General features: G+C 40.1%; 2 protein-coding genes across 2 annotated transcripts; one reads left to right on the top strand and one right to left on the bottom strand.

Annotated features, from left to right (window-relative positions):
- The first annotated feature begins 58 nt into the window (after positions 1 to 58).
- Positions 59 to 5617, top strand: mgme1 (mitochondrial genome maintenance exonuclease 1). The gene is made up of 4 exons (XM_072677406.1): positions 59 to 628; positions 1696 to 1918; positions 3020 to 3152; positions 3445 to 5617. The coding sequence occupies exons 1-4, from the start codon at positions 109 to 111 to the stop codon at positions 3580 to 3582; spliced, it is 1014 nt and encodes a 337-aa protein (XP_072533507.1). The 5' UTR covers positions 59 to 108; the 3' UTR covers positions 3583 to 5617.
- Positions 5551 to 11243, bottom strand: LOC140554429 (putative glycine N-acyltransferase-like protein 1B). Its single transcript, XM_072677408.1, has 5 exons — positions 11046 to 11243; positions 8163 to 8273; positions 7967 to 8075; positions 7174 to 7297; positions 5551 to 6152 (listed from the first exon to the last, which is right to left on the bottom strand). Exons 1-5 carry the CDS (start codon positions 11118 to 11120, stop codon positions 5738 to 5740), a joined length of 834 nt encoding a protein of 277 aa, XP_072533509.1. The 5' UTR covers positions 11121 to 11243; the 3' UTR covers positions 5551 to 5737.
- Positions 11244 to 12652: the final 1409 nt, after the last annotated feature.

Here is a 12652-nt window from a genome sequence, read left to right as displayed (position 1 = left end):
ACACTTCCCTACTAACCGGCTAGCGTTCAGTTTGCGGCGTGTTGGCGTGGCGGGATAGTTGTGGAAGTAAACTGGCTGGCTGGCTTTCTCCTGTAAACAGGAGTTACAATGGCAGTGCGTGAGCTGTGGTCCCGGGCTCTTTGTCTGAGCCGGGTGGGCTTCTGCTCTGGACCTTTCTCTGTCAGCTGCTCGTTTTCGTCGTTACCGTCGTTGTACGCCCGTAAAAAGAGCAGTGAGTACAGCTCTGTGGACACGGAGTACTACTCCTCCCTGGTCAGGGCGGTGGTGTCCACCAGAACCAGCTCCCAGACTCCAGAAAGCATAGAGGAGGAGGACGACTGGCTGTTCGGGGCGGTAGTAAGGTCCTATCCGAGCCAGGCGCCCAAAGCGCCTAAAAACCCCTGGCCGCTGATGAATGACGCCAAGAGCAGCTGCCTTCACACAGAGCATGGAGAGGGGGAGCCGGCCCGCGTTAAACTGCAGAGGAAGTCAGAGGAACCCAGTGTCCCCAGTGTGACCAGAATACTGCAGAAGACCATGTCTGAGAGCCAGCTGTTTTACTTGGAGAGGTGGAGGAAGAGGATGATAGCTGAGATGGGGGAGGAGAGCTTCAAAGAGTACAGCCTGAGTATGACCCACCCCCCATACCCACCCCCCCATATATACACTAGCCAGGCATTTCTTTAGGCACACCTACTCCTTCATATATTTGTCTGATCAGGCAATCATGTGGAAGGGAAATATCTAGGTCAGATCTAGGTCAGAAGCCAGTAAGAGGCAGACCTGCACAAATACCCACAGATGGTAGGGTCAGGATGTGGTCCCAAAACACCTGAATCCATGAAGCCAACTTGATGGCTGTTTGATAGCAAGGGAGGGTCGTACCCATAGTGTTCCTAATAATGTGCTCACTGTGTGAATTCACTTTTGTATTAGCTAGGCACCAGGGATGGGATTGGGGGGGGGGGGGGTGTGAACACCGTAAACGCAAAACAACCCCATGAGACCCTCGAGATGAGGTGGTCTCGAGCGTAGAGGTTTGTTTGTGGCGAGAATGTGATCAGCCAGGTGTTTACTAGGTATGTCGCCCATATGATTACTACAGCTATGAACAAATGCCACCTCTGCCGTTTCTGCAAGTTGAATAGCACAGAAATCTGCACTGGTCCAGAAGACAGGGCCTTCTTCCTGTATATATAATTATATATAATTACATATAATTTCTGTATATATAATATATAATAACATAGAATTTATTCATTTATTTATTTTTTTATAATCAGTATATGGACTTTGAAACTGATTATGCATTTGGGGTTTATTGGGTATAGCAGGTATTGAACATTTTTCATTTTAATTGACCCAAGCAGTGTAGTGTCCTGTGGAAAAATGTAATTAATTTCAGATTTAAAAATAAATTATATTATTATAAACAGAGGACACATATTTAGGCGCTCCGTAATTTCGCTGTGAAAAAAAAAATGTATGTGACACCCCTATTATACAATTGCAAATGTTAACATGCTTGCACAACTACAGGAGAGGGCCGTGGCAAAAGCCCCTCATTTACAAGGATTGTGGCATGTTGCATACAGTGGAAACAACGATTGTTCACTGTATATCCACTGTATGTTCACTGTATGTGTAAGCTGTAAGCTTTCTAATTCAAATGTTCCTCATTTGTTTTTATTTCAGATCTGTTTAAGCATGGGAAGCTGTTCCATGCTGCCATTGAAAGTGTCCTAACTGATGATAACTCCCCAAAAGATGATGTGGAGTGTTCAGAGGAAGTGTCTGGGTATCTGCAAAGCATCAGTCATGTGCTGGAGGATGTCACAGGAGTCAGAGCCATCGAAAGCGCTGTAGCGCATCAGTCACTGCAGTATTTGGGCGTAGTGGACTGTGTCGCCATGTACAAGTGAGAACTGAGGAGAACTTTCCCAGCAAACATGTTCATGTGGGGCCTTTATGGGTAGCCCAGTTGGTTTGGTCCATGTGGGCTCCACATATGAATGCCCACAGGGGTCCATATGTCCAGGGGGGTTTGTACACTGCACATGGGGCCTAAAGATTAGAGTGGGCTCTAACGATGGGGCTTATTTGAGAAGCACAACTGGTTCCCAGCATAAATGTATGTACCAACCCACTGAGAGCCCAATTAGCCCACAGCTAATGCTCTGATACATGATCAGGTTTGTAAATTGTCTGGGGCTGTCATAATGAATCACCTAAACATGATTTAACAAGTCAGTTATAGCTTAGATATATAAACTCTGCTGGTTTCATTATATATATATTGCAGCATCAACTTGAGGAAAGACTGGAAGACTTTACTGGCTGGAGACTGGAAGACCTTACTGAGTCTCTGTGACCAAAAATCAGATATTAGTGCGAATCAACCCAGAGTTCCTTATATACACAGCCGTGACATGCTCCAAGTGTTACTCTCACCCATGTCCTCCTGTCCCATGCCAGCAAGAGCTGGTCCCTTTTTATGCCGCTGTCAAAACAGCTCTGATCCATCAAGGCATTGACTCCATAGAACCTCTGAAGGTGTCCTGTGGTATCTGGCACAAACCCATTAGCAGCAGATCCTTCATGTCCTGTAATTTGCAAGGTGGGACCTCCGTGGATCATATCAATGAGCCGAGACTCGGGTGCCTATGACTCTTTTGCCGATTCAGTGGTTGTCCTTCCTTGGACCACTTGTGGTAGATACTGACCACTGCATACTGGGGACACCCCACAAGACCAACCTAGACCCAGTCATCTAGCCATCACGGTTTGGGCAGATTCTTACCCTTGCTTGTTTTTCCTGCTTTAAACTCATCAGCTTTGCTGTGAACAGGCTGTTTACTTGCTGCCTAATACATTCCCAGTGGGTAGGAATTGGAAATTTCTAATTTGGTGTCAAAATAGATTGATAGTGACGGCACTGAAATGATAAGTGGGAGTACGTTTCTGTTATGGGTAATATATGTTTTTGTCACCCTAATGTTGTCTTTGTTTTTACACACAGGGGTTCGCTGTGTGTTATAGACTGGAAGACTTCGGAGAAGCCTAAACCTTTCCTTCATAACACATATGACAACCCCTTGCAAGTGGCTGCCTACATAGGTGCCTTAAATAGTGACAACAACTACAACTATCAGGTGTGTATATTTACTTTCAATGATGCATCCATGTAGAAAAGCTAGGCCAATACAGCTAATGGCTTTTTTTCCTTTCCATATTGACTATACTGTTTGTTTACATTGGAATCTAGCCATGTACTAAATCCAGTGGTGCAAGGTTAGGTTACAGAAAGGAGGAACAGGATACACTCAATCAGGATGTTGCAGTTGTTGTTATTACACAACATTTACACTCAGCAGATACTTATAAATCAATCAAATAGGTTAGTTCTTTCAGCTCATTTTCTCTATATCTTTTATCTTTCTGCAGGTAGAAAATGGACTGATAGTGGTTGCGTACAAAGACGGCTCGCCAGCCCACTCGCACTGTATGAATGCGAAGCAAGTGAGGCAGTACTGGGAGAAATGGCTGTTCAGATTAGAGGAATACATGGAGAAGGAAAAGTGACCCAAACTTCACGGACCCAAAGAAAGATACTGTTAATGTGGAGTTATAGCAGTTAGGTTCAGTTGTTCTCCAGCTCTTCTCAGTTTTAGGAAAACGTATTTAGAATTATGAAAGACAGAACAAAATATAATTTCATCTCATCACATAAGGCAAGTATTTGCACATACTTAACAAATACTTAATATCAGTCAGCTTTACTGCTGATGTACTTTATGTTTAATAAGATTTGTTTCCCTGAGTGGAGAGAAGTGTTTTACATCAGTTATGCAAAAAACATAAGAGGTTTTAATCTAATAATAAACCTCTATGCCTACACTATGTGCAGTTCTGGCAGATATATAACTCTGATTGTTCTGATTTGATCTAAACCACATTCCAAGCTTGGAGATTTTCACTTTTAGTTTATCGGTTTAAAATCTTCCAAATAATCATCTTTGGCTTTATTGCCGTAAATGCATCCTGCTGTGGAAGTCACAATTAACAAAGCTATTATTTTAGGAGATCATCGTCTGAAAGGAACTTTCAGACCATCCGGTTAAGCAGTGTAAGTACTCATTAAGCACCGATTTAGACATTCCATCATGGTCTCTTAATAACTGTTCTCTGTAATATGCTCACAGAACAATTGTTGGATAATTGTCAGTTTTTAAGAAACGGTGGATTACGGGTGTTAGTGTTGGTTATCTAAGTGGTGTGTTAGAAAACCATGGGCTTTGAGGATGATGGGATTACTTTTGAGAGAAAGCTTGGACTTTTGAAGTGAGTGTCCGCCCTTTGTGCTCCTTTTTTACAATGTGACCCGCAGTGTTTTGGCAGGCAGTAACTGACATTGTGGAGTCAAATGTAGGGAGGAAACAAAAATGGAGAAAACAGACAACCTATTAGCAGTCTTGAGAGGAAGGTGAGATTTCAGTGTTGCTTCAGTGAAACTGTTGAGTCAAACAAACAAAAAAAAGTTGATTATTTATAGATGATTCCATTTGTATGCCTTGTACCATTCCAGTTTTTTTTAACTGGAAACATTTGGACTAGACATTTTTACACTTTATCTAATTAGATTTCACTTTTTTTGCAATAGTATTGCACTGTTCGACATTCAGTACTGTGGGCACCTAAGCTGGGCAACCAAACTTCTTAAAACCATGGATCTCAACAATAATCCAGATACCATTAGAATAGATGCAGGTAAACAAATACTGTAACAAGTATTTCTCATTTTGAAGAAAGTAGTTTAGGGAAGCTTTGTGCTAAATTACTTCTGGATGCCCCAGACAGCACATTGTTCGATTCCATTAACAGCTCACCTGATTTAACATCATTAAGCACTGATTTACCAAACCACTATAAATAATACTAGACTCCCATTAGCTGCCCAAGTAAGAAGCTTTTTCATTTTGATTTTCGCAGGAGACTAAAGATATACATGAAAACACCCATTTACTCTTTTGCTGGTTCACCGGTTGTCCTTTCTTGTAGCACTTTTGGTAGGTTGATCATGCCATGTTCCCATGTCCTATGCCAGCAAGAACTGGTCCTTTTATGCTGCTGCTGTCAAAACAGACCTGAGACTTTCGAGGCATCAAAAGGCAAGACCTCTGAAGGTGTTCTGTGGTATCTGGCACCAAGATGTTAGCAGCAGTTCCAGCAAGTCCTACAAGTTGTGAGGTTGGGCCTCTACAGATTGCATAAATAAGCTTGGGTGCCAACGACTGTCTTGCAGATTCAGTGGTTATCTTGCTTGGATTTTTTTTTTTGGTAGGTGCTGACCACTGGATACTGGGAACACTCCACAAGACCAGCCTAATGGTTTTGGAGATATTCCCAGTTGTCTAGCCATCACAGACGTTTTATTTGCTGCCTAATGTATCCCAGCACATTTTTGGAAATTCCTAATTTAGTGTAAATCACTGGAGACAATGTATTTTGATATATAGAAAATTACATTTAATGTAAATATAAAAGAGGCAAACAGTGTGTGGTTTGTAAAACATTATTTTAGCATTTGGATGATTCAAATTAAATGTCATCTTATACATTGATATGTTTGGAATCTTATTATTCCTTTTATTCTTATATTTTTCCAAATATCCAATGCTTCCGTAATGCCCAGCAGTAAATCAGAGTCTTTTAAAAGCTGCTTTGGCCCAGGCCCGAGTCATCTTGGACTAAGTAATGCTTGGTTGAAGCTGTACCAAGTAGCCCTGTAAGACGGGTCCTCTTTGAAACCCAAACTTTCAAAGAGCCTGTAGGACAGCTTGTTCTCCTCCTCAATGTAGCAGTACACTGGGTAGCCCTCAGAAAAGAGCTTTTTTGCCATGGCACTGATCAGGGCTTTGGCATAGCCTTTCCCTCTGTGCTCTGGTAGAGTGTACAGGATTCCTATTGCACAGTAAGAATAGGTCAGTATCCATGCAACTGGCTGACCATCTGAGCCCAGCACACAACACGAAGGGTAATTCAGGATCATGTTCCTAATCAATCGTTCACTGAATTTTCCACTGCCAAACTTCCAGGTACCATTGACCAGAGCAACATGAGCCTCTTTGAGAGAGGACACCTGTACTGAGAGCCTGTGGATGGTAAACAGAAATAAAGGTTAAGCAGACATTAAGCTGGGACTCCGAATCTTAGTCCTGGAGGTTGTTTGGTGTGGTGTTTGTTTTTCAGAAGACTGAGATGTTCTGCTAAAGGCTGTTATTAAGATACTTTTGCTGTATTAGGAAGAACTGAAACTTAATCTGGGCTATAAGAGTAAGAACTACGGGAAAACGGTCTATCTGAGTGAAGTTCCTCATAACTTCTTCTTAGTGTGGTCAGCGCATGCCTGTTCTGCACTGCGTAAAGTCCAACCACTCATTTCTTCTCCTTTACTTTTTAAAATGATTTTTTTGGCCCACAAGGACTGGTTGTTGTGTTTAATGAGGAAACTGTGATATTACATAGGAACTTGTTGTGTTCAACTTTAAGCTGTGGAAACTACCAAAGTGGACCCGCTCGCGGTCATCAGAACTGAAATGATCTGATCAATGATATCCAATAATTTAGTTTAAGCATTAGTATCAGCTTTTGATTCGTTTTAATACATAAGATTATTATATACTTTTACTGCACCTTTTTACTAATGTTTCTTTTTATGTCTCAATTTTTCACATAAATTGTAATACTTTTCTTTAAGGTTTATCTTCGCCATGCTGTGGTAAATTACCCCACAACATATTTTATATAATTTTGGCATGTTTTAGTTGCCTTTTTATATTTTGTTTTGTTGATATTCCATTTACTTTACTTAGTTTTCCTTTTTATTTTATAAAATATTTGTCCATTCCCTACTCCATACCATAATTTCTGCAAACGTGGCTGCAACGTGACTGTTTGTATTACAGTCAAACAGAAGCACACCTGATTCCTTATTTAATCAGTTGGTCTCTCACAGTTAGTCTTTACACAACTAATCATGTGCCCAGCTTGGCTGGAATGAAATCCTGCAGCAATACCTGTCCTCTGTTAATCATGCTGGTGACACCCAGGTGTAAAGCACTTCAATCCAGCATTAGAATGTGCATATAAAAAAAACCAAACGAAACAAGTTACCCATCAGTTGGAAGTTTGGAGAGATCCTGCAGTATCATCATGTGGCACAAAGATAGCTGGGTCTCTGCCACACCTTTGTGGGTTGCTACTGCTTTCATGGTCTCTGCATGGCAAACGTCAAAACCTAAGGAAAAAAGTTCAAGTGCAAAGGTCAACCTGTAACTGTCAAGACATGAATTTCAGATTTCAAACCTGAATGCTTCTCTGTACTTGTCAAATGTTGCTGAATCCTAAATTACAAGATTGTGAAAGAGACAAAATGTAAACACTGCTACATGTGACTGCAGGAAGGCCCTTTGGCAGCATAAGCCTACAGTTTTGTTATATGATAATAGATGCAGTTTAATAGTAGACTTACTCTCAGGCAACATTATTTCATTAGGTCTATCAGCACAGATTATTTGCTTATTAACCACTAAACGACCTTCATTCAATTCATAGATTCCTGTGAGATTCAGGGGAAAGTGTACACGGGACAGACCTTGGTTTTGGGACACTGTTTACCGCAGGTTGTGGCAGCGGTCACTATTCAAAAAGTCAATTTTCCAAACTACTGAACTAATACTAATATAACCTCACTCCATTTTCACTGAATCTGGCCGTTCTTCTTTACAATGTGGCATGACTTCCACTGAAAGTTAAGAAGGCTTTCTCTGTGTCCTGTAAAGTTCACATTCCTATATAGGCGTGCCCCTGGTGACTCATTATTTCTTTGCTTAATCTAGGTCTGTGTAACTGGCCTATTCATTCCTTTGACACGTTTCTACATTCATAATAAGAAAGATATTAATACTTAGACAGTTGTACTGCGTCCAGTCGAGAATATCTTTCCCAAGTAGTACTTTTTTGAGAGCAGCTTCATCTCTGGTAAAAATGCTAATGCCTTTATAAAGGTCTGTTTCCTGTAGGCGAGAGTAAAAGCCAACATTAAGGTGGTGACTAAGCAACAACTACTTTTCTCAGCACATTATTATACAAGACATACTTGCCTCCTGTTTCACAGGTCTGACGAGAAGCACGTCGAATTCTGGCCAACGGTCCACTAGCACATCTATACGGTCAGCTTCAACTCGATTGATTAAAAAAACAAAGCCATAAACCTGGAAACAAAAACTGAACGTTTTAATAAGGATTTAAAATCATGTATTAAGCTTCTGGATCTAGTCTATGTAACCTTGCAGTAAATAAATTATTTTTATTTACATTTGCCACATTTTATTAGATTATTTGTCCAGTCCTGACCAACTACCACCAAACACACATACATGTAAAGTCAGATCATTCAACATAGTTAGATTTAAGAAGATCCCTATACATTTACATCTACTGCATTTAGCAGACGCTCTTATCCAGAGTGACTTACAAAAGTGCTTCACTGTTTTCTCAAGAGGAACCTCAGCTAGTTTGAATAGACTAAAAATTCATAGATGCCTCCAAGCTTAGATACTACTAAACACAAGCCAATATGGAGACCATAATACTCTACTCCTCACCCAAGTACTCTCTGAAGAGGTGGGTCTTCAGTCTACATTTTAAGACACATGAGACTTCATACAACACTAGGATTTTTCACGCATTTGCTCTAATAAATCTCTAAATATCTCTTAGTCTCCTTCAGGCAGCAGGACTAGCCTCTCTGCTACCACACGTCTTCACTCTGCTCATATCCAGCTCACCAGTACTACTGTTCTCCAGTCTTTGCATAGCAGAGCCTGGCTTTTGGGGCAGCGCTTAATACAGTGGATTTGAAAATAGTTATGGGTTATAAGTAGAGCTGGGCAATATGACGATATTTTATTGTATCATGATCAATTTTGTTATGATCATGATATGCTTTTCTAAGCATATTGGGGATATTGTTAGTTGTTAATAAACACTGATCAGCTGCAGATTTCAATACAAACAGTGTAATTAGACTGGTTTAATTGGATGAAGTGCAGCAGATGTTGAATTAGGGTAACTGTATTCAGTATGGGAGTGTATCTGAATAGTAGTTTATTAGAATCTGTTGCTACTGATGTATTTGGACTGTGATGAGATGTATTGTGATAAATATCGTGTATCGTAAAAAAAAAAAAAAAAAAAAGGAAAAAAAAACTTATATAACATTTTTACCATATCGCCCAGCCCTAGTTATAAAAAAAAAGGAAAAAAAAAAACTTATATAACATTTTTACCATATCGCCCAGCCCTAGTTATAAAAAAAAAAGGAAAAAAAAAACTTATATAACATTTTTACCATATCGCCCAGCCCTAGTTATAAAAAAAAAAGGAAAAAAAAACTTATATAACATTTTTACCATATCGCCCAGCCCTAGTTATAAAAAAAAAAGGAAAAAAAAAAACTTATATAACATTTTTACCATATCGCCCAGCCCTAGTTATAAAAAAAAAAGGAAAAAAAAAACTTATATAACATTTTTACCATATCGCCCAGCCCTAGTTATAAAAAAAAAAAGGAAAAAAAACTTATATAACATTTTTACCATATCGCCCAGCCCTAGTTATAAAAAAAAAAGGGAAAAAAAACGTATATAACATTTTTACCATATCGCCCAGCCCTAGTTATAAAAAAAAAGAAAAGAAAAAAAGAGAGGAGACGTGAGAGATGGCTCATGGAAAGAGGCCTCAAAAATGGTTCTCTCACTGATCACCTTTCTCAGTTTGAGTTCAGATGAAGTTGGACGCCTCTGTGGTATTTAAGTATCTTGCTGATTATCATAGTGGGCCAAGAAACCTTGTTCCTCCTCAGCAGAAGCTCAAAACATACATTTGGTTGGGATCAGCAAAAACCTTGCCTAGAAATGTGGCTTCCCAACCCCATGTTGGAGGTCAAATGAGCTAGGCTGAGATTTGCACCCTCTAAGGGGTGCATTCAAATGGGGCAAGTGGGGGAAGTGCAGCGCTCCGTCATTGACCCCGTGCTACACAGATCCGGCCGCACTAGTTTCCACACATGTCTAAAACTGCCTGGCTGTTCATTTTGAGCATAGTGTATTCCTAACATACCTGCTGACCTCTGCGTGCACCAGACTTGGCGTAAGCTGGTAAGGAGTTCTGGCTCCGGCTCCACCTCAAATGGTGCCGTAGTTATCAACAGCCATAGACCACCATTTAAGGTAATGAGATGTATTGTTAAAGTATCGTGAAAAAGGCTTTGAATATCAGCATATAACATTTTACCATATCGCCCAGCCCTAGTTATAAGAGAACGAGGAGACGTGAAGGAATATATATAACCCTAGGCCTCAAAAATGGTTCTCTCATTGATCACCTTTCTCAGTTTGAGTTCAGATGAAGTTGGACGCCTCGGTGGTATTTAAGTATCCTGCTGATTATCATAGTGGGCCAAGAAACCTTGTTCCTCCTCAGCAGAAGCTCAAAACATACATTTGGTTGGGATCAGCAAAAACCTTGCTAGAAATTTTACTAGAAATGTAAAAGGGTGGCATTAGATGATCATCCTAAATGGTGTGAATTGTTCACACACATGTTGGAGGTCAAATGAGCTAGGCTGAGATTTGCACCCTCTAAGGGGTGCATTGAAATGGGACGTCGCGTGCGCATTCGGCACCGGAAGTGCAGCGTTGCGTCATTGCCCCCGTGCTACACTAGTTTCCACACATGTCTAAAACTGCCTGGCTGTTAATTTTGAGTATAGTGGTAAGGAGTTCCGGCTCCGGCTCCACCTTAAATGGTGCCGTAGTTAGCTCCAGCCATAGACCACCATTTAAGGTGGAATGGAAAGTTCACGTGCGAAGCCAACCGTAGTCTCGCGCCAGCCAGATTAGTGGTTCGGGAAATAGGAGGTTTTCACATCCTCTGAAATAAACACTGCGTTGGTAACACAGGTAATGGTCGTCTCTACACACCTGCTGGGACCTCGGTAAGTAGCCTTTCAGCGCCCTCTCCGCCAGCTTCAGCTCTTCCTGAGTCAGCACCCTCATCGCTCCGCCAGGCGCCTCCTGTATATTAGGCGTTAAGTAGATCCAGCTGTGAAGAAAACAGCTGGAGAATCTAACAGAACTGCTTTTATAGAAGCTGTGAGTCAGGATGAGCCTGGACGTGTAGCTGCAGCCCGGGTCTCTGCGGCTCTAGGTGCTACTTTGGACCCGTGGACGGAAACTGCTGCAGCCCGAGTCCAGCCTACCCAGCTGCTCTGTCTCTGCATTCAGTTTTATGGCTGTATTTCGTAATGTTAGAGATTTTACGGCATGTCAGACCAGTCATTCATTCAGTCGAGACCAGCACGGTTATGTAATTTTATTTATTTATTTTTTTATTTAATTTAATTTAATTTTTTTTTTCGATATTAGACTTTTAAACGATGGTAAATACTTACTTACTTACATTTTATGTACCTTTTTTGTATTAATAATAATAATAATAATAATAATAATAATAATAATAATAAAACACTGATGCCACATTTCCATTCAGCATTAAACGCACGTGTTTCTAGACCACGCCCACAGACGTGCACGCGCATTTGTTTTCCTCCTAATCATATCAGTGAATCCTGAAATTTTTTTCCAGTTCCCAGAATTGTTCAATAAAATTCAACAGCATTTCAGTAGCATCACATACAGCAGTGTTCACACCTCATCCAGGTCCACACTTTTTTTTTCTCTGGACGAAATGCAATAAAGTATGAAAAAAAGTAATAAAAAAAAAAAGTTATGTATTTTAAAATTCAAGAGCATTTTAGTAGCATTATGTACAACACTAAAACCAAATATGCACACCCCTTAGATTTAGGATGTAATTCAATACCTACTGTTATTATTTATTATAATTATAATGTATTATTAGTGTTTGAATCCACTAAGCACAATTGTAAATGAAGATATAACCAAATATCTAAATGCACACATTTTTATCCTTGGTCACTTAACCAAGATAACCTTGACTTGCTGTGGTGTTTAAAAGGTGATTATTTAGTTTTGCACTGGAGCTGAGAAGAAAACCTAACTAGCTAACATCATACAAACTGCAGGCCTAAGCTCAATGTTTTTAGGTTTGGGCTTATGTGGTTTCTGACACTCTGAGATATGCTGTTATCTATAACTGACAAATGCACAGGCCAAATCCAGGCTTCATGATGGCTGCTAGTGTTAGTTTAGATCTGCAACATACCCTTGGCCATATTTGAATATAACATTAATAGCAGGTCACAGAATGTTGATAACCACTTAAGCAAATCCGTTTGAGATTGTGATCATTATGCCAGGCGGTTTGCACTGCACTGTGTTAACAAGTTGGAAAAGCTAAAAATAGCACAAAGAAATCTGAGCATGGAGGTAACTAGGACAGTGCCAAGAACATAGGTTCCCAACTTTTATAAACTTGCACCTTAAATGAAAAATAACTTTTAAATAGTTTATGACATGATTCTCTGTTAGTCGCCTGTTTTTAAAAATGGTAATGATACATTAAAAAACAAATAGATTTTATAAAACCAAAAAGTATTTTAAGACAT

The sequence above is a fragment of the Salminus brasiliensis genome, chromosome 4, assembly GCF_030463535.1.
Source record: "Salminus brasiliensis chromosome 4, fSalBra1.hap2, whole genome shotgun sequence".
Taxonomy (NCBI): domain Eukaryota; kingdom Metazoa; phylum Chordata; class Actinopteri; order Characiformes; family Bryconidae; genus Salminus; species Salminus brasiliensis.
The sequence above is the reverse complement of the archived record's forward strand: the minus strand, read 5'-3'. Positions and strand labels throughout refer to the sequence as shown.